Source organism: Galeopterus variegatus, unplaced genomic scaffold (genome assembly GCF_000696425.1).
Source record: "Galeopterus variegatus unplaced genomic scaffold, G_variegatus-3.0.2 Scaffold458, whole genome shotgun sequence".
Lineage (NCBI taxonomy): Eukaryota > Metazoa > Chordata > Mammalia > Dermoptera > Cynocephalidae > Galeopterus > Galeopterus variegatus.
In genome coordinates this window covers 457,839-480,753 of record NW_007726569.1, presented here as the reverse complement: position 1 = coordinate 480,753, position 22,915 = coordinate 457,839, and the positions used below count along the sequence as shown (strand labels likewise).

General features: G+C 38.2%; 1 protein-coding gene across 18 annotated transcripts in view; it reads left to right on the top strand.

Moving 5' to 3' along the window:
- SGIP1 (SH3-domain GRB2-like (endophilin) interacting protein 1) overlaps nt 1-22,915 on the top strand; it is a 203,456-nt gene that overhangs the window by 116,250 nt on the left and 64,291 nt on the right. For 13 of the 18 annotated variants that reach the window (XM_008569017.1, XM_008569026.1, XM_008569020.1 and 10 more), the window contains 5 exons: nt 8,501-8,512; nt 13,618-13,629; nt 17,133-17,157; nt 18,118-18,169; nt 19,502-19,587. In XM_008569017.1, the coding sequence (XP_008567239.1) occupies nt 8,501-8,512; nt 13,618-13,629; nt 17,133-17,157; nt 18,118-18,169; nt 19,502-19,587 (187 nt within the window). The remainder of the gene's footprint in view (nt 1-8,500; nt 8,513-13,617; nt 13,630-17,132; nt 17,158-18,117; nt 18,170-19,501; nt 19,588-22,915) is intronic. The other 5 variants (XM_008569015.1, XM_008569028.1, XM_008569027.1 and 2 more) reach the window with 1 other exon arrangement.

The following is a 22,915-nucleotide window of genomic DNA, read 5'->3' as shown; positions in this document are numbered from 1 at the left end:
TTTTTTTTCATACTGAACATTTTTAATTTTCCTTTAAATCCAAATAGAAACTTTGTACTTTCCCCCTGAAGGAACTGAGGTGACGGACCCGAACTCAACCCCTTCCTCAGGCAGGGTACTTAAACCTATTTGAGTCTCAGTTTATGTCTAAAATGGGAATAACACACATCTGCCTTACAGGGTGGTTGCTGTGATGGTCATCTTTTTCTGCTAGTATGATGTAAAGACCTTTCCCTCTAAAGGAGGAGATAGAAACAGAGATCTGAGATGGGCAGTTCTGCTGTCTACTTCCCTTTTTACTGCACTCCCTACATTCGAGGTAGAAGCAAACCTCCATCACATCATCCAAGAAATGGCTTTGTTCTTAAAGAGTAGTCATTTTTCAAAGGGGGCTAAATAAAGTAACAGGTGCAAGACTGAGCTATAAGGAAATACGCCTTTACAAAAGAACCCGACAAAGTCAGAATTCATCATACCATTGAATTTAATTAAATTAGCTTTAAGGTAATTTGGGGGAAATGAAAATAGACACTTATTCCAATGAAATTATAATCACTCTACCTCTTCTTAGCTGGTGACCTTGGACATGATACCAAACCTGTGCTTTGGTTTCTTCATCTGTAAATGAGGATAAGTCCCATTCCTACTTCATAGCGCTATTTTGAGGGTTGAATGACTTAGTATGAATAAAGCACTCATAATGGATACTACATTCAGCGATTTTCTCATTTGTTGTTTGAATTGTTGGCAGAGCCTAGGGCACATTTTTAAGAATATCATTAATAGTGATAAATCAGGTGACCCAACTAGCCAAAAGTCATTTAGAGCCAAGACCAGTAATTAATTACCCTAAGCATCAAATAGGGAAAATGTATTAATAACTTTTTTGTGATGCCTATGAACTGGTTTTGAAAGTAATTTCAGAAGCATTTCTTAATTGCTTGAGTAACATCTCCCCTGGTAAGTATGGGGCTTCTTCAGAAGACTGCATTGAAGGCTAACATCACAAGAGCATACTGTGTTGTACATGCCTCACCAAATTTGTGTGCTGGAGAATCGACTTCATTTCTTACTCCCCACTTCAAATCATTTTACCAAATATTTGTTGAGCACCCTCCGTGTAGCAGGTACTGATATCTAGTATCAGAAATACTGCGCAGTCAGTCTGTCCAACCTTCTTGCTAACACTCTGCCTGCAAATTCATCAGCAAACAACTTATAGCCAATGTTGCTAGAAGCACACGGAAGCTGAAATTGCCCCTGTGGTCCAACCCCTGCCTGTCTTCACTTCAGTTTCCTGAAGGAAGATGTGCTCTTCTGCAATCACCTTGCCCCTAGCCTCCATTTCAGGATCTCCTGGCTTCCTCACCCCTCCCAGGGTCTCAGCTGTGAGCATCTCCATCCTTTCCAGTACCCACATGGAGGGCTGTGTCTGACACATCTATAGCCATGTGCTGTGCTCACTGGCTACTTTGAAACCTGTGGCTCCTATAGCTTTCATGGAAGTGAGAAGACAAACGTTGTAGTTTAATTCTTGGTGCAATCTTTTCCTTTTCTCAGGCACTGACATTGATCCACTTACTTGTTCTTTGGTCAGCCAAGAAGCACCTTGAGAAATTGTCTTTTAACTACCAGCATTTAGTTCCATAGTGATTAGGAAATTTTGCTCCAGAGTAAGTTGGAAACAAATTTGCACTCTTGGCTCTACGCTCATTATCCATGTGACCCTGGGCAAGATACTTAACTCTTTGAGCCTTGGTTAAGGCTTAATCAAGTGTAAAATAAGTTAATAATACTACCCACCTCATAGGATCCTTTAAGAAGTAAGGAAGTAATGCGTATGAAGTGCTTAGTACTTTGTAAACAAATTTATGAAAGCAAGGCCCAAAGGAGGTGTTTGGTAAATGATAGCTATTATTAATCAGAACAATGATAGAGTGTCTCATGGTGACTATCCTAAATCATCCATTAAGATCATGGGCCAATTTGAGAACTTACCATGGTGATGGTGTTGGTGGTGGCAGCTGTGAAGACTTGAATGCTGTGTCAGATGCTTCACGTATGTTAACTTATGTATCCTCACAACAACCCTGTGAGACAGGTACTATTATTGTCCCCACTTTACAGATGAAAATATGGAGGCATTGAAGGATTAATTAACTCACCCGAGGTGTCACAGCTAGTAAGTGAAGTTGCTGGGATTTAAACCCAGAAAGTCTGTTTTCTAATTCAGCGCTCTTAACCACTAAATTATAATAGCTTTGATGAATTCTATTGGCCCTCTCTTTAGGAAAAAGAAAAGTTCATCAGCTTATTTAAAAAATTTTACATACAATTTTCAACTATTCACAAATGCTTTGAAGGCTGCTGGTGGATGTCTAAAGTGCCCATATCCCAGCTCAGAAGCCCATCACATAGGTCTTCTTTCCAGTGAGTTAATCTACAGACACTCCCTTCTGTGGTAGTTCATATATCAGAGCGAAGAGATACTTGACAGGTCGGGATTCAATGCTGCTGTATCATATGTGATTTCTAATTTATTAAAATCCTCTCATCTTATATTCACACTCCATGCACCTTTGTTTTAAATGTTAAGGAATGACACCTCGTTTTTTATGACTCATATTTCAGTTCCCGTAATCAAGTACTTTTTATGTTAATGGTACATTATAATAATGCTTTGTTTTATAAGTGCCCAGTCATGATCAAGAGGATGCAATGAGCAGCAGCACTATTAAGCAGGCAGGGAGGTGGTGATGGCCCCATTTTACAGAGAAACCACCACAGAAAGATGGAGAGGCTGCTGAAGAAGGCTCGAGGACTCGACTCCAGCATTGGACCAGTTTCTGCCTAGTTAAAAACATAATATTTTTTCTCATGGTACATACAAAGGTAGGGTCTGTGATTCAATCATCTTTGAGATTTTTCTCAAAGATGATTCCTTTATACTCCACTGTGTACTCTGGCTTTAATAGTCTATGTGGGAAGCTCTCTGTTTTAGGGGCAGGTTGGGTGTATCGCAAGAGAACCAAGAAACACTTCTTTTTTTTTTTTTAAGCACAGAGGTAAGTAGGAAGAACATGGACCTTTATGTCTGGATCTCATTCTCTGTGTGTCCATGGACAGGTCTCTTAACTCTGAGCCTCAGATTCTAAGTCTGTAAAATGGGAACAATAGTATCTACCTTCATGTCAGAATGACATGAGATAATGTAAAAGACCCAGTTCAGTGCATCATTCAGGAAAGGCTCCGTTAAATATCAGCTCCCCCTTCAGCTTTGCTTTCCTTTTCCTTAAGTTGAAAGACTTGTGGGAGGCAGAAGGAAAATAAAAATAGCGGGGGAGGACTTGAGCAAAGTCAGGAGAAGAGGGCTGATGGAAATGACACAAGAGTAGGAGTCATCCTACCCTGGCATGCAGGCTAGTGCTTCTCCCCTTCCCCGTAAAACTTGATGATACAAAGAATTAAAGAACTTGACACTGAGTCATAGAGGAGCAATTAGTTTAATCTTGATCCTGGAGATTTTCAATCCATAAAGCATTTATTTAACTGTAAAATATGAGGAGGGGGAGATAGCTTTGAACTGGAGACAGTCTGGTGCTGTTTGCCTATTCCAGGTGGTCCACCCACCCTCCCACTCCCAAATTAGCCTGGCAGGGAGCAAAATCCATGAATTTGCTGCTGCTTGGTAACACCACCCCCTTTCCTGTCCTCACTTTGGCAGAAAGTTCAGCACCCCATTGAGTTCAGTAAAAACAAAGAGTCATCAGTGGGGGAGGAGAGCTCCAGTCTCCTACACGCCAGCCCTCTCTCCTGGTAAAAACAGTGCACGGTGCAAGGAGAGGCTGAAGATTGCACCTGTTCTGGTGCTCATCCCAGACTTCATGTGCAGGAAGATGGGAGGCAGAGGCTCAGCTTGGGTTCTGCTCATCAAGGAATGCTTCATAGGGAAAATGTCATTTGAGTTGGTCTAGACCAGGGGTATCAAACGTGGGGATATATATAAGCTGCCACACCCCCTCTAAACCCTCAGCAAACATTGCAATGAGATTCCAGATGGAGTCTGAGAAGCCCCCTCTAGACAGAGCTACGGGCAGCCCAACCAAAATCAACCAGAGTTAGCACAAGATGAAACTTTTTTTTAAGGCCTTATAGAGATGAGGAAATGGAAGGCAACTTTCTTTTTCAAAATATATTGTTCTCTTCCCTACATTTTAATAAACTATGGATTGTCTACAGAACAATTAGTTTTGAATTTGATATGTGTTTGTTCTTTCCTTCATTACTAAGTTTTTTCCTAGGGAATTCTCTGTTGCTTTCCATTTCCTGACCTTTAAAATTTAAATATCATTTTTTAAACATCTCGTGCCCCCCCCCCCAATGCTTAGAAGAAATCTCTGAGATGTTGCATGTTTTGATCTCCTCAGAAATGAGCAGAATGTTCAATATTCAATCTGGAGCACCTTTGCTATTATTTCTCCAATTGACGTTGGTTGTACCCCTCTGAGCACATGGTATTTTGCTTTCCTTTGTGAGGTGTAAGAGTTAGATTTTCCTTGTGTAACTTCACATTCTGACATCATATTATACTGTTTCAGGCAAGCTGATCTGATTTGGGTCTTGTGAAAACATGATCATCATGGGTGGAGACCACAAACACTTAATTTCTGGTACCGCTTAAAATCTAATCGAATGAGAGAGACTATGTATTCACAATATTGACATGTAAAAATGTTAAGATGACTTCACCAGAGGTAGAAAATTCTTGAATTGTATGCTTTTAATTATAATGTTAATTGTGATGAAAAAAGGCTACCTTTTATATCTTTGAGGTCTTCTGCCTCGGTTGTAAGTATTAATCCTCCCAGTGTAGAGTTTAGAATTTAAAACTATTTTTATTAGCTAATGGTCATAATCAGGGTAGAATGGGCTCTGTAAAGTAGCAATCAATTGGAAAATCAGATTTTAACAGAAGCATAATTTGTGAACAATTCACTGAGTGTTGGGTTTCTAACAACTAATCCTTCACCCAGAGGTTACAGGTTCTTATTCTTACTTTTTCCCCAAGGGGCATTTCCTCTAGAGCCCACGACATTTAATGACACACAGTAGGTACTTAGAAAATACTTGCTGGGTGGATAGATGCTCTTCACCATAAGAAATTATATGGAACTTGGCATCTAGCTATGATATAATGCAACTTATATTCCTTACATTTTTTTAGAAGGGGAGCAAATTTATGGCTCTCAGTTTCATTCATATTTTCCCCTTCAACTTAACCAAGTTTCTTTCTCCTTTATTGGATGGTTGAAAAATATGAGTAGTAATTCCCTGTTTCTTTTCTTAACGATTTGCTAGTTTCTTACGCCTTGAGACAAGAAAGTCCCCGCACTTAGAGACCATTCGGTGGTTACTTTTTAGGTAAATGTTTTGTCCAGTCCAAAAATTTGCTTACTCTATTTCTATTTACATATGAGCCCACAGCCCAGAGGTATGTCTTTCCCAGTTCCCTTATTCATATTTTTCATAATTAAAAATCAACTCTGATGCTATTAGCTCATTTAAATCAAGAAATATCCTTTTTTCCCCTAAAGAGAATTGTCAAGTTTTATTTTTGTTTTCTTTTTTTTTTAACATTCTGAAGAAACCATTAAGCTAAGAAGACACAGCCTAGGTGTTGGCAGCTGCTAACAAAGCAAAAGATGGCTTGGTATATCATATAGCCTGGAGCGGAAGGTGGAAGGAGGAGAGGAGGAGTTATTTGTGTGTTATTTGTGTATTCATGTTTATTCCTCTGATGTTAATTTTAAAAATGCATTTAATTCTAGAAAAGGCTGATTTTAACCAGAGTTTAATCCCACCGACTGAAAGCATGCCTAGAAACAAAAGCTCACTCTCTGAGATGCTCATTCTCTAAGTCTTGCTATGATAGACTGGCATGATCTATTTAATTCTCTCAATCTGAAAGATTCAAGATCTTGGGCCGGCCCGGTGGCGCACTGCTACAGTGCGCCTCTTGGGAGCACCGCGGCGCTCCACTGAGGGTTCGGATCCCACATACAGACCGGCCGCTCACTGGCTGAGCGAGGTGCGGGCGTGACACCGAGGGTTGCGATCCGTTGCCGGTCACGAAAAAAGACAAAAAGGAAAAAAAAAAAAAGAAGAAAGATTCAAGATCTTCCAGGCTCTGTGATCCGTGAGCATTTAGCTGAGTTGTTTCTGGATCCCAATGCTGATAAGGCCCCAAAAGTGGGTTCAATCAGTTTAGGCGACTTGGAGCCCACCAGGCTTTCTGGAATTAGCCAATCTGGGATCTGGCCCCAAGCTCTGCTCTTTTGTAACCATGTGATCTTGGAACTCTGAGCCTCCTTTCCTTCATTGGTAACTTAGACATGATAATGACACCAACTGCATAAGGTAAAGCATAGTAAGTTCTCACTAAATGTCAATTGTCAATATCACCCTTCTCTTTTACTCTTCATAACAATCCTACAAGGTAGTGATTATCCCTTTGCAGATTATGCAATTGAGGCACAATGTGACTTGCCTGAAGGCATCCAGAAAATAAGGAGTTGAGTTAATTTGAATATATAAATGCTCATGCTCCTTCTCCCACCTTGACAACCCCTTTAAGGCTATTTTATCTTAATCCAAACATTCTTTTTGTCTGTAGATTGAGCACCTGGACCTTGTTAATTTTTATTTTCCTGTGCTACTTACCAAGGATCTGGGTCTGAAAGTGGCACCCTGGATGTGGCCCCTCTCGGCCCCTCAGCTATTTGGAAGCATTTGTTTTTGCTATAGGAGAAAATTCTATACTGGAGATCTGGTCACATAACTTTACACTTATGTTTGTGCAAAGTTGTGTGACTTCCTTGGAACTTTTGTAACATGCATTAGCACCTGAGGTCACTAATGGGCAGAGAAATTAACAGTTAAGTAGCAGCTAAGTGAAATATTTATAGGAACTGGTGGAGTAACCATTACAATTCAGCCTTGGGCCATACACAAATCAGCCTTATTACAGAGAGCAATCCATCTTTCCATATTTCAAGAGACACTGTTTTTCAAACATTTGTGTAATGTGTCAATGCCCCCCAAAAGAGAATTCATAAACATGTTTTTAGTGCCTACTACATGTGTAGCACCACGTTTGGGGCTAGAGAGAGTCCATTCATAACCAATAGTGTGAACTACTAATAGAGCGAAGACATCTAAATAGTACAGAATAAAATAAGAACTGCAAAAATACACTCGCAAGGTGTGCCTTTGTTTTCTCTGAGGTTAATAACTGTCAGGCAAATGGCAAGGCCTTCAATATTTATTTATTATTCTGAACAAGAGGAACATGCTGTGATCAAACCAGAGAAAAGAACCATTTATTCTGACCAGAAAGCTTGGGAAAGTTCTCATGGAAGAAATGCTGCTGGCCTTGAAGAATGAGTCAGATTTAGATTGGGGGAGAGGGAGAAGCCCTCGAAGGCTGAAGAAGCAGTGTGAGGGACGGCAGGGAAGCGTGTGAGTGTGCGGCACATACAGGAGGTCAAGGGGCGTCTGCAGCCAAGTGCCGGCTGCACAGAAAGAGGATAGTGCAAGACGGGGCATGCAGGTAAACCGAGCCCATCACAAAGGCATTAAGTACCACAGAATGGAGTTTGCATTCTATTTTTCGAATAGAAGGGTACAGAATTTGAAGGGTACAGTAATACTTCAAAAAGTTTATGGAAAAAAAAAAGAATTAAAAGGTGATATGAATCTCTCCACGAACTTTTTGAAGTATCTCTGTATATTCACTTCACTATTTTTGGAGGATAATTCTAGGGAGAGCATGAGGGCTGGATTAGAAGATGAAACTGGAATAGGACCCCTGGCTAGGAAGCACACTCAGGAGCCCGGTGGAGGGCCACTGGCAGCCCGAGACGACGCAGCCCTCACGAACACAGCTGCTGAGTAAATGAGAGGGCTTTGTGGGGGCCAGGGACCACCACCAGGAAAAGAGTTTGTAATTGTCCTTGGAGAGTGGGGGGAGATGAAAGATGGCATCAAAGAAGAACTGATGATTCCAGCCAGGATGCCTTAGAAGAAGGCAATAGGTACCGGGTTCCCTGGTGAGACTGGAGCTTCTGGAACTCATGTTTTAGTTTCATGACCATGCCTGGCTGCAATGAATTAATGGCATTTTTCAACTTCTTTTAATATTACAAGGCATAATGTTCTATTTTCAAGACACAAATCCATTTGATAAAAATAAACCATTCAAGGGAAAGTTTAGAATGTGTTCAAATGGAAGCCACACCTGTGCCCTCTGTGGCTTGAACTAAAAACGGCAGCCTAGGAATGACCGTATCACATACCCATAGCAAACATTTATGAAAGCTGTGCCTTCGAGAGCTGCTTTAAGTAAGGCTATTCTGAGCCTTCAGCTGTTTCTTCTTGGAAATAATACATTTCACCTCTCTCATTTTCTCTTTATTTTTCCTCCCCATGCCTACGCTTTTAGAGGAAAAGTCCGGTAAGAAATAAAAAGTCCTCTCCACATTTTGGCCAAACGTTATTCTGTTCATTTTCACCATGTGCATATCTAATGACTGACTGTATTTAACACCTAAACAAGGTTTTGAATTTTAAAAACAAACCTTTGTGAACCAGGACAAGGTCTAATTATGCCACAGGGGGAAAAAAGGAAGTTGGTTGCTAAGTGATTTTACAACCCTGTTATTAAAACCCCAGGGAAATTTTGTAAAGATTCACCTCTGACTCAAGCACAAGCATATGATTAAATATTTTAGGTACTAAGTTCATTTATTGCAGCTTCCACTTGAATCAGTCAAGCAACACATAGATACCATGAGCTAGGCAAACATTTTTAAGTTAATTTTTTGTTTAATGTGCAACACGATATGATAGCATCTCGAATGCTTATGAAGCTGGCTTGGGAAAGAGGAGTTGTGCAGAGTTTTGGAGGGTTTTGTTTTTGTTTCGGCAAATCAAAATATTTCCTCCGGGAATTGCCAGAAACTGGAAAAGAGGATCTTTATAAAACGTAAATCACCTCCTGGATGTTACTCTTTAGTGCCAGTGGGCAATTTTCAGTCGCAGCACAAGTCTGATATGATGTACCTATACCTTTTCATTTTAGAGCCACTTGAAACAGATCTCAAAAAAAAAAAAAAATGTTGTCTTCTCAGTTGCCTGGCTATTGGAAACATATTCCCAGGATTCTGATACATGTCTGACACAGGTGATCTCTCCACTGGAAAATATGAAAATATTGTGTTTCCATGTAAACAAGCACTGGGAAGTTAAAAGCATCACTTAGGTACTTTTAACTCACCTAATTTGATGCTGCAATACGTGCTATAACCTCTTATCCTGCCCACTGACCCAATTTTGGCAATCTCTGCACCTTGAGCAGGATACTGCACTTGTAGAAAGTCCAGATGATAGGAGGGAAGAGGAGCAGAAGGCACAGAAAAACAAAAAATGAAATCAAAATATTGCAAATTTATCAAAATGTGGGCCCAAGTCTTTTTGTTTCCAAAAATAAAATAAGCACCTATTATTGTGATTATGATTATTACTAAGCTAAGTGGCCCACTTCTGAGTAATTAAAAGCCAACTATGTATCACATGCTATGTGGCAGTACAATATGCCTCCTGCTCTTCGGTAGCTTTTCTTTATATTTTGCCAATTTCGATTATTCTCCTTGACCCCGAATCTTTCTCAAAATTAACTAAATTTGGCCACTTTAAATATTGAAAGGACTGTGTGGCCTGACGTTTGCTTGAGGTACTTTCAAATTTCTCTGTTCCTCATTGGTTTTCCTCCTGTTGTCCTTACAGCAATTTTAACTTACAAGTACACCTTTTCATTTTTAGTTGTGTGTGCATTTTCAAGGATGAAACTTCCCCCTATTCTCTTGCCTCATTTTTCTTTGGAAGTGTCCATTTTGTTGATTCTTCAGCCTGATCACCTCTTAATCATACCTTGGTTAGTAGCAGGTTCTTTGTTTCTCTTCCCAAGAGGAGTTTCAGAAGATTGCCTTAAACATGTCTGATTGGATAATAGGTGTTCTCTGTAATCTGACTTGTAATGTACATAGGAACAAGTTTGAATATAGACAAACACCTACAGTAGGGGGGCATATAGATGCTTGCAAGATAGTTTGTCTTCACCCTAGAATATTTAAAAATAAATAGGAATATTGGCTGGAATCATCCTACTAAACATAATGATCATATATTCTAATTCTTTGCTAGAAAAATATCATTCATTTTCCTCTGTGTTTCTTCATTTTTCCTCCATGTTTCCCCATAACACTGAATTTAGCAAATGACGGTGTTATAAAACTCCAATATCTGAGGCTAGTTATTTTGTGAATTTGACAAGCAAGACAGATTAGGTTTGGTTGCTTCCTCTTACAAATACTTCCTCTTATATGTATTTTAAAATACTTTACTCATATTGACTAAGACCGAGTTATCTTAGTTAACTGAATTTAAATTAATCCTGTTTTGCAAAAAACAGCAAAACAAAACTATGCTGTGGTATAAGGACACTGTAGAGACTATGAGGTAACAGGCCACAGTATTTTCTTTTTGGGAGGCATATTCATATTGAAAATTATATAAATTTTAGAAATATAGCTTGATCTTCATTCTAGTGACCATATCATAAATTAGTAGTGTTTAGCCACTTTGAAAATAGCATTAATATACAAAGCAAGTATTATCTCTAAGTTGAATACCTTTTCCAAAACTTTCACCAGAATGCATCAGAACACCAAGAGAAATCTAGGACTTGAACAATTAATGTTTAATTAGAAATGTAGGAAAATTTTCAGAAAACTCCAGAAATTGGAGTAGACCAATTACAAAGACTCTGAGTAATCAGGTACAAGATGGTTAATAATAGCAGATAGAATTTACTGAGAGTTTATTAGGTGTGATACAAATGCCTGCAATCAGAGGTAGATTGGCCACCTGCAGATTCTGAGCAACTGAATATGTATTTTGTTTGGTTGTGCAGTTAAAAACAATTTTAACCACATTTTCAAACTAGAACATTTAAAATTTAAAAAAAAAATCTGGATGCTCATCTTCTCTCTGAAGATCTGGCAGCACTAGACATACGTTTTCGCATGGCAGACATGTGGTGCACCTGAATAGTGGCCAGTTCACCGGAGTGTTGTGTTTCACACATGCCTTGACGCCCAGAAACCCCTACTCCTCACCCCTGCAAGCATTTGAGTTTGTAACTCTGGATGTAGATCTTTCAGCTTATGGAATATATCATGACCAGATACTGAATTAGTTTCCTTCTACTTTTAAAGCAAATTCTGTGTGTTGATAGAACAAAAATAGAATGCTAAAGGCTTCAAAGATCTTAGGAAATGACAGGAGAAAGGGTAAAATAAAATTTTTAACAGGCAAAGACCCTTTCCTCCTAGCTGATAATAATTTTGCTGTCCTTGTTGTCTGGCAGAAACTAAGCTGCTTTATGCTCTTTAATGGAGATAATGTATACAATTCCCTTCCATTTGACTTCTGGAATTATTTTCCTTTTGAAGGTTTCAGATAGCTCTTAATTAAAGACCTTGTGGCCCTCTGAATCTGTACTTTGCCCAGCTTTTAGCTGTGTCTTTTGGATTCTGGTTAATCAGCCTGTGACTTCGTGAATTTGAACAGCTATTCCTTGATGAGGGCATTAGGAAAATGTAGTTTCCAACGTGTTTATACGGTCTTTTACTAGAAAAGATACAAGTATGAACCTTTGATTAAAAATATAGATTTTGATCTTACTAGAAGTTAAGATATGACTTAATTTGGGGGAATTAGTATATTTGAAATTATTTTGAAAAGTATTCTAGAAAACCTTAAATTAATAAATATTCTTGTATTTAAGGTTCTGCTTCTGTATGGTTGCAATCTGCATTTTACTTGCATGATTTCTCATAACTTCATCTTGGGGGAACCTGTGTCACTTTTAGTCCTCTATTTGCTGTATTTTAAAAGTGGATTGTTGTCACAAAATTCCCACATTTTCTTTTTTAGAGAAGAACTTTATTCTGGTCATTAAGGAAAAATGAAGTCTAAATCTTCACATAAAAGAGTGTTTGAATTTCCCTCAAAACACAGTATGGATTAGTCAACAGGAGAATTTAAGCCCAGAAATATATATTCATGAATGTCCTTCTTTTTCTAGTTTTATTTAAATTTCATTTATGCATATATAGACAGGTTTACAAGAAAGGTGGGATCAATATGGAACAGTACCTGGAAAACAAGGCAATTAATAAAGTCTAAAGTTTAACAAGCAAAATTGACAGGAGTAAATAAGTCTGATGTACTAGCTACTTTCAAACCCAGTCTGAGAAATAACCATTCCCAAATGCAGCCATAATGGCTCTGCTTTAGCAGTTCAACAATGTCATGCTTTGGTATCACAGAAAGAACAAGAGAATGGAAGATTGGAGATCTAAATTCTGTCTCTGGGACTACCTATTCTCTAGCTGTGTATCTCAGAGCCTCACTTTCCTCTCTCCATCATAAAGTTGGACTAGATAGCCATGGAGGCCGCCCAGGTATAAAAGGCTACAGGTTTTTGTTTCCAGTCTGTGTTCTGGAGCATAATACATTCTCTTCATTTGAGCAACCTCCTCACTACTTTTGTGTTTGTGCTCCTGGCCTGAATTTTGGAAGGCAGCCTCTAGTGGATGCATGGATTAGCTCACACCCTGAAAGTGAAACTCTGAGCAGCATTTCTTTCCCTGTGCACACTGTAGTCATTCTTGTTATGGCAGAAAGATCCTAAGGAGAAAGAGCAATCAGAGATTGTTGGGGGTAAATTGATAGCAGCCATAAGCAAGGCTTGAGGAGTGAAAGAAGATATACATCTGCTCATCGTGTTTTCCAGACATCATCTGGACCACCAGTGTTCTACTGATGCTGGACAGTTTTCATTATTCACACCTGTGTTTGTTAGGGGCTCCTCATCTGCCCCATCACACTCCTACCCATTGGTAGAGGCAGCCCAATCACCAGCCCAAGAACAGACACTTAAAAATAAAAAAGTCCTCATAAGCACACATTCTTTAAAACACTAAAGAGAAAAGCCAGACAAGGAAAAGGGCTCTCAATCCTACCTCTGATTTTTTGGAGGCTCCCTTTAGGCTCTAATTATGTGTGAAATGCATTATGTGTATAATGTTTGCTAATGCCCTGCTGTGTAGGGAAACAGTTTGCCCTGTACTATCTACTCTCTAAGTCCTCCCTCCCCAAATAACTGGAGAAAAACTCCTTATGACAAGACTTTCAGAATGTCAGTAAAATTTTCTTGTACACTTCTGCCTTGTTCATACATATGCATAACTAAAACTTGTACATGCACATGAGCGAAGCTGTATTATACAATATACAGTCTCTCTTTAAGGTTCTCCAAAGCATTGTGTGGTTTAAATAAGTCCTAATCACAATGACTGTCTGTCTTTCTTTGGCCCAGTTATTTGGAGTCTGTTTGGTTAGCTGTTTATGAAGTCTTCTATTACCCAAGCCTGTTGACTGATCCGTCATTCTCTGACTAGGTGTCTGTTCTCTCTTCCTTTTTGCTGATCACAGAGGCGCAGCCCGGTAAGAACTCTCAACATTTCTACTTAAACATGTACAGAGAAAATTGCTGCCAAGGCAAGGTGACCAGGTTGATTTCCCATTAAATTTATGATAACCCAGTGTGAATGAAGTAGATGAATTTGATTTACTGGTTAGAAGCCTCTGGCCCTTTAAGTGTCAGGGGCATATTTTAGAATTATCAGAACGCTTTTCCATAACAAAGTAAATTAATACATGGGAATCACAACTGTTAGTGCTAAGTGTGAAAAATGTGTGCATGGTGTGTGTGTGCATCCAGGCCCTGGAGACTGGCCCAGAAAGTACCATAGAAGTTGATAGCAAAGTGATTTAAAAAAAAAAAAAAAAAAAGAAGAAGAAGAAAATTATAAAGAAAGTTAAGGAAAACATTTTCAAGCCACATCGTTTTTAAACCTGAATATAAAATATGTCCCTGAACCGTAACTTATGTTGGTCAGTATATGCTGGTACATAATTATAATTTCCATCTTCAGAGCAGTAGATATACTTTCAACACTACCAGGCTGGCACATAATTCTAAATTTCATCACTGAAAACAAACTTTCGAAGGGTAGATCAATGTCAGTTTGCATTGTTCAAAGTGAGATTTCAGTCATTTTCCTCAGGTTGTAGGGTGTGATGAATTTAAATCAACAAAAAGAAGGATCTTTCTGTGTTTGAATTGACTCTCATCTATCTCATCAGTCCTTTAAGAGAAGAAATGGGGGGCCGGCCCGGTGGCGCACTGCTACAGTGCGCCGCTTGGGAGCGCAGTGGCGCTCCCACTGAGGGTTCGGATCCCACATACAGACCGGTTCCCGCTCACTGGCTGAGCGAGGTGCGGACGCAACACCGAGGGTTGCGATCCCGTTGCTGGTCCCGGTCCGGTTCGGGCGTGACACTGAGGGTTGCGATCCGTTGCTGGTCACGAAAAAAGACAAAAAGGAAAAAAAAAAAAGAGAGAGAAGAAATGGAACTGAAAACAACACTCTGAAATATCCCTAGGCCCGTGCCGATCTGATTAATTAATTATTATTTAAAGCAAATACCCTGCCCCAGGGGACAAGTAGGTGGTTCTCTGTTTAAACTACACGGCTGAGGTTTGAAGGTGGTGTCTTCAGGTGTGGATGATTCCAACCCAGCTGCTAGGTGACACCTCAAATTGTAAATTGCTTTTTATAAAAAAAGGAAAGAGGAAATTCATTAATTCAAAATGAAGAAATTTAATTTGCAGTATACAAGGGCACTTCAAAAAGTTTGTGGAAAGATTTGTACTATCTTTTACTTCTGTTTTTCCACAAACTTTTTGAAGTGCCCTCGTGTATATATAACAACAAACAATCATTGAAAGGAGGGACATGGGGTCACTCGGTGGGAAGAGGATTTTGAATTCAATGGGCTTTTTTTCCTGAACGTCGTTTGTATGGTCGACATCACCTTAACCTTGTTCTGGATGGGTCCTGCTGCAGCATCAAGGCCATCAAAGATCTACACGCGGAGTCCCCCAGACAAAAGGACTTTTCTCTGTTGCTGCTGACTTGCTGCGGGTCAATTGAGTATCTGTTGCTTCCTAAATCGATACTAGTTCTATTTTTCCTAATTTCTAAACAACAGAGTTTTCTTGCGTGTTTCTGCCATGTCTTGCTTGCAGTTAACTTGTGATGGTTCATTCTCAAGGAGTATTTAATAAAAATATTACAGGGACTTCTTTCGTGCCTTTCAGCAGTAAATAACTTTTAAATGAGTCGACACACTTGGGAATTGATGAATACAAAAGAAGCTTTGTTCCTTTCTTGGTTTCATGAGTTTTACATTTTTAATAAAAGAAGTAGGACAGAGAGACCAAAAGTCTTCAATACAGCCCCTGAGATCTCCTAAGTCCTGGATTTCAGCTCTCACAATACTAGGTGGGCCCTATTTTCTCAATGCCAGCTTATTAATCTTTTAGTTGACTACTTGAACTAAAGCCCTTGTATCTCTTCCTTCAGACCTTATTAATAAAATTCTGACTGTCTGGGTCCATAACCCAGAAAAACATTTTAAGTCCCATTTAAACAATTTGTTCTCTAACTAAAATCCTTATTTTCCAAAAGCAAACTTGTTCCAAACTCCCATAACGGCCATAAAAGATTTAAATGACCATATTTATTTAAAAGTGTTTACTAATAATGTAATAATTCCCTATATGGCACACATAGTAGGAGGGAACAGATTGCATTATTAGACAAAACAAGCCAGAATATATAGTTTGAGATTGAGCCACCCACCAGAAAACATCTAATGGATGCTTGCTGAGATTGAAACTGTTCCTCTATCATAAATGAGTTCAAAATGGGACAGAAAATTCTCATATATCCTTAGGAAAGAGGGAAAGAGGCTTCTTACAGGTCTATTACAGAGGTACTAGATCTTCTCCTATGTTGTTAATGTTATAATTTGAGAGAAGAAAACATATCCGTGACTACCAGGTTGAGCCTTCATGAAAGTCAGAAAGTAAGAAAAAAATGTGTGTTTGGTGGCCACCCACCAAATTAATTCATGGTCTTACCCCTTGAAATACTTTCTTATACCTCCACTTTCCTTGACCTCAACTCTATCCCTCTCATTCCCCTGAGGAAGGCCATGCCAAGCCATGCCCTACCCCATGATACAAACCTCTTAGTGATCTACTTTTCTGGAGGCATCTCATGTTAAGGACATTTTACAGCTTCTGGTTTTGAATCAAAACTTTTTATCTGGTCAGTCCTTTTATCATCCGAATAAATTTTTGCTAAGGCATTATAAAAGCTGGAGATGACCTGCTCAGATTATTCCTGCCAGTGATATTTGTATTCTCATAGTATCACAATGCCTTGAGCAAAAGAAATGACTCCTAATTAGTGGCTTGGTGAGCACAGTGGCAGGCAAGAGGAAGAAATTGGGGGGAAGGATGGATGAGCAGGATGGAGTTCCCTGGCTCCCTGAATGAAACAATTCATTCAGTGGCAGATGACTCTAAGTTTCCCTTCCCTTTAACACTTGCCACTTACATCTTTTAAATTCCATTAGTATATCAATGACTGTTACTACTAGCAACTTGGGGACCTCACCTGACTGGGAACAGATAATCCTCCTAAATACATTTTAAAACTTTCAAACATCAATCATATATTAAACTTGGATTTACTTTCTCATCTGCTAGGGTTCAAGAGGTTTTGGGGTTTTTTTTAATCTAATGTGCTATTCAATATCTGTCTTTAACTTACCAAATTTACCCAGGTAAGGGGATTTTCTCATTCAGAACACATGATTTGCCTTCTTTTCTCTCTATAATCTTTGAGTAAAGTGAAAAACTAATGTATGGTTGTTTGTCTACAATTTCCAACTTGAATGCAGTTCTGAGAAAAATTTCATTTTCCCTATCTGCATTTATTTTAGTTCAGTTTAATTGAATTGACAGAAATAATACATATTGTACATAACATATATGTGGTCTTAAACCTTATAGTGTCTATTTCTAATTCTAGGGTGCAATTAAAAGGAACTTATCCAGTAAGTATATCTTAGCTACGAGAAATAGAGTATGATTTAAAGGAAGAAATAGTTCCTTGGATGGTAGAGTATATATACATTGGAATTATATACACTATGGACTTGATTTTTAGGCTTACAAATTTTTTACTTTTACAGCAAAGAATTCTTGTAATGATGGAGGGCCTCTGTGGGTTCTGAATGATTAATGTTTAAATTCTGAAAATAGATATGTTTTCTGGAAAAACATTGCTCTTTCTGTCTCTCTCTTTTTTTTTTTTTTTTGGCTATTTTTATCTCTAGTTGTCAACTCTTGCTGTATCATTTAACTTTAGAAATGAATTTAATCAAGTATGTATTTGTTGAGGGGGTGGTGAGAGGAGGAGGGCAGAAGGGACTGAAGATAGATGCAACTTACCCATTCTGTGTTATTTTATGTGGAAATTTTATTCAAAGTGATATGATATACGGTATAATATACATGGGGCAAATTTTTCCTCTGCTGCATGAAACACATTCTAGGGAATTCTAAATTCATGGTTCATAGTTAAAGATATAACATTTTCTTGGCATTTCAAGAAAAGAACAGGCAGAAAATGCTAGATTTATGTACTATATACATATGGCCTGGCTTAGTATTCTTTTATGGTAATTTGGAAGCAGAACCAATTAAAGCAGCAGACATTCGAAGAATGGTATGCTATTCCACTAAGCTCTGCAATATTCAAATCTTCTATTTGATGGCTTATCATAGTAGTTCCTTGGTTAATGAGGTTTACAAATGCCAGAGAAAATGCCACTACATATGTAGCCTAATATATGGCTGCTGCAATGCCAGGAAGAGGTTTTGTTTTGCAAAGTTTTCATGCTGAGTTGTTTATTGATGGGACTTAAATCTGTGTTTCCAAACTTAGTTCATAAGACATATCAGAAGGGAATGGTAAGAATATGCCTAAAAAGTTCCTTTGTCCTGTGCATCAGGTGAAGAAGTGGCAAGACCCAGGCGTTCCACACCAACTCCAGAACTTATAAGGTTAGAGTGAAAGACATTTGTTGTGTTTTATGCAAGGCATCATGAATTTTTAACAACCAACAAATCTTTGGGCTAAATTCTCAGCTCTTATTAATAAAGGGCCTACCTATACATGTAAGTCCATATATCCATGGTATGGTCCAAATATGTTATCATTTCTCACAAATGCAACCTGAGGGAGACCTTTAGGGAAGTACTCTGCACTGTCTAAGTAACTGCCTATCAGAACGTGAGGCTCCCTCACTAATGGGAAGGCTAAAGTTCTGTATAAAGAGGTCTGTCGGTGTCTGGAATGCTGATCTGAAGTATGATTATATATGATCTGAAATATGAAGAGAAGCCTGTTTATTTGGATAAAATTTCATGATCCCTTCCACCTGCCACACACCAAAGGAATCTCTTATTTGCTTTTTGTGTTTGACAAAGCATTGTATTTTACAGTGTATTCTTTGGGTTAAGTATCGTACCAGTGTGCCTTGTTTACCAAAAAGACTGCTATTTCTATTCAAAAGATGGGTCCTTTTAAATCTTTCCTCTCCTTCTCCAACATCTCTCCTCTCCCCTCCTCACCCCTCACCACAAATACATAGAACTAATTAAGGTCAATGAGGGAAATCAAGTCTGGAGAAGAAATGGAGAAGACTATACAGCCTTTTCTTAATAATCCATCTAGAATAATGATTAGGACAAAATATAAGAGTTTAACTTAATATTCTCTGTTCTTCCTGATTTCTCAATACACTTCTCTTTCTGAGATGTGCTGTATTAGGGCATTAGGAGATTATAACTAGTGTATCAGGTAGGAGCACAGAAGGATGAAGTATGCTGGGAGATCCAGTTTTTTATTCAAACACAAACTTCCTGTGTGGCTTGCTTCTTAACATCCCTATGCTTGACTTCCACTAAGCATAAACTACATTAACTACAACACTGAGATGTGGTAAAAACAAATATGAATGGTTCTTGAGATCTTAGGGGAAAAAATGGCTTTGCAACCAACTGTCATTTCTAGTATTATCTCTTCTGGGTATCATGATGCTTTGAAAGAGCTTTTCTTCTTCAACTTATTTCTGTCGGACCAGCACGTTGGTCCTCCATTGAAAACTAGGAATCTAATCTCCTGCCAAGTCTCTTGTCCCATAATGCGCTTGACAGACTTATATAATACTTTTTAGCCCTACGGGAGCTTTGTATACACATGCCTGTGTGCATACACACAAGTGCATACATACACTTGTTCCACCAAGAACAATATTTGAAAGCTTGTATATCTTTTTGAGCATTAATTTTTTATCCCTTTCTCTGTATTTTTCCTTAATTTGTGTGATTTAGCAAAAAACCTCCGGATGACACTGTGGCCCTTGCTCCCCTCTTTGGTCCACCGTTAGAATCAGCTTTTGATGACCAGAAGACGGAAGGTAGGAAAAACCCTATATGCCTATAGATTTTTTTCTTTTCATTAAAGTATAACTTTTCTAGAGTAAATGTATTTGAAGCATATTTTTAATGTATCATCAGATTCTCATTGGTAAGAAAAGTTCTGATCTAGGTGTGCTGTTAAAAACAGGAGTTTAGTTTGCAAACCTTTATTATTTTAGGATTTGAAACTTTCCTTCCAGAAATATCTAACAGCTAACAAGTTCATTCCTCAGAAGAGGTCAGTAAGGATTTCTGCAAATCTATGTGAATCACTGTGAGAAAGTAAATGCTCTGTGAGCCAAACAGCTATCATTTGCAGCTTTAGCAGGAGCACACATGCAGCCAACATTCTTATAACCATCACAGTCTCTGTCATTGTGATCTAGCCTCTCTGAGGACCTTTACCCTCTTTTCCACCTCATCTATGGAAGTATCAATTGAATTGCTCATGACAGTCATTGTGTATTGGCTCAAGACCCAGGAATGACTTAGAATCATGGAGCAACAGAGAAATAAAATGCTGTGGGAGAAAAATGTTCATTTCTGCCATCATTGTTGAATTTACCTACTAAATATTTATTCCTAGAGTGAAATATTTGACTTTTATAAATTAACCATGTTTTCTTGGATAGCTGTAAATAATGTATGAGGATACTCCAAAAAGTTCATGGAAAGATTCGTATATCTTTTAATTCCACGTTTCCACAAACTTTTTGAAGTATTCTCACCTGCCTTGCTAATATAAAATAAACTCTCTATAAAAGGGATCTAATCTATTCCTAAAATATGTTTATGTCCAATGTATGTATCTTCAGTAGCTGTGTTTGGTGATATAGAATGTTTTTATAAAAGTTGTTTGGCTTAAGAGGCTCTGTAGTATATGTATAATAAAATGTTATCTTTCTAGGACCATTGGTGAAGCATCCTTAAGTGTTAAGAACAACAAGACTTAGAAGTGTAATGAGTAGGCTAGACTACAGTAACAAGAAACCCCAAAGCCAGTGAATTAAACAAGATAGAATTTTGTTACTGTTTATGTTAACAGTCTGGAAGTAAACTGTATAGGACTAGTAGGGGAGCTGTGCCATCCTCAACATGTCACCTTCATCTCTGGGTCCAAGGGGGCTGCTCCCACTGTCATCACCTCCCCATCAGAAGAAAGGGAGTGGGAAGAGGGCCAGTGAAATTCACTGCCAATTGTTGTAAGAGCAAAATCTGGAAGAAACACACATCACTTCCAACCAAAGCCCACAGGAGAGAATTTGGTGCCATGTGGCCAGCTTAAACTCTTTTACTATAGAAGAAATGGAGAATGGATTCTGGGAGATAACCAACAGTCAGCTACGCCTAAATATTTTCATTGATTTAGCTGGGAAAATGTATAAAGAACATCCCCAAATACTTTTCCAGTGATTCAAATGTCTATAACTTAGAATCCCTGCATAAACGTGACCTTGTGATGAGGCTCTCATTTTCTTATTAACTCATCTGTGATTAATCTGGCTTTTAATGACATAACTGTACAGTGACTAGAGGTGAGATTTGATTTGTTGCAACTGTATCCACCTATTTAAGGAAGCCCATATGTATATGGTAACCTTATAAACAAATGGGAACAGTTCTTTAAAATTAAGGTGGTTTTGAGTGGTCATGTTTGTACGCCATGAATACTCATAATCAATAAAAAAATACATTTCTATTACATAAAAAAATAAATTAAATTAAGGTGGTTTCCTACATTGAATTCATGAAAAAATAATGCTACTTCACATTTCTGGAGAATGTTTGCTTTCGTGTTAAAACAAAACAGAGCTAAGATTATCTTTGAGATTTGTGATGGACAGGAGATACGTCCATGGACTTACTTGTTAATGAGTCTGGCTTGATTGTTCTTTAGGTGGTTTCAGCTCCTAAATTCTGTAAAATTTCAGCATTTGCACCAACCACACCAGGTCTTCCAATACCTGCTTCCTTTACTTATATACTCACTCTTACTTCTTTGATCGATTCTTCTATCACTGGTTTAAAAGACCTGGGGAAAAAATATATATTTTGGAATCAAGTACACCTGGATCTGATCTTAGCTGCTCTGTTTTTGCCATAGACAAGTTATTTAGACATTCTGATCCTTGGTTTCCTCTCCCCAAACTGGTACAGATATTGTGAGGATTAAAAATATATAATAACAGCTACTGGCCTCGTGATAAGTGTTTTATATATTTTTATATATGTTATACTTATATGTACTATCTCCTTTAATCCTCTTAGTAACTCTCTGAGGTTGCTCTTATTTTTTCCACTGGACACTGAAGGAAGGAAGCCCAGAGAGGTTAAATGACTTGCCCCAGTTCCTACAGTAAGTGTAGAGGCTAGATTTAAATCCACATTTGACTGACTCCCCAGCCTGTGGTCTACATGATAATAAATTACAGCAGTACTTTCCTAGTCCCTGGCACATGACAGGTGCTGCAAAGAGCTAGCTCTATTTAGTGTTTCCTTAGCAATTAAAAAAAAAAAAAACTTTGAACAAGAAGAAAAAAGAAAGAGAAGAAATGTTAAATTCAGTGTCTTTTAGCCTAATACCTAATTTTCTTGATTTGTTTTAGATGTCTAAGTACTTGTTTATTTTTCTGGTTCTCTTAAGGTATTCACCAAGCATTTTTAGAATAATTTAATTTCTCTTAATGGTGATGTAAAAGGTTTATATGAAGGCCCTGCAAGATACTTTAAAGATAGGAACCACTGCACAGAACCCAGGCATTTCAGTTTTGAAGCATATTAATAGTACATTTTAAATAAACCAACTTAAAACAAAACAAATGTCCATGAGATTAATTCCTGGATTTTCAGATGGGTATTAGAAACGGAGCCAGTACATGTACTGATATTCAGAATGTCCTTAAGTGACCAAATGGGAAGAAAATGCAGATTCTGTTCTGAAAGTTTTTATTTAGGTATATGTACATACATAGACACCCCTCCCACCCAAACATACCACACTCCTATTTCTATTCTCTGGTTGAAAAGCATGAGAAGCAACACATTCCTAAATTAATTTTTTTAGTGCTGAGGCAAGGGGGAAATAATTTTGTGAAGCTCAACTTTAAATTGAAGTTTTAAATTCCTTGAACTTGTTAAGACAAGTGAACAGATATGATGTAGTGGGGGGGAGTGAGGGAGGGGGAAAGAGGAATGGGTAAAGGGACATGAAAATCAACTACAATGTATACTGAGAAGTTAAAATAAAAAAATAAAAATAAAAATAAATTGAAGTTTTAAGTTCTAAAATCCGGGGGGGGGGGGGGGGTTTTTTTTTGAACTCACCCT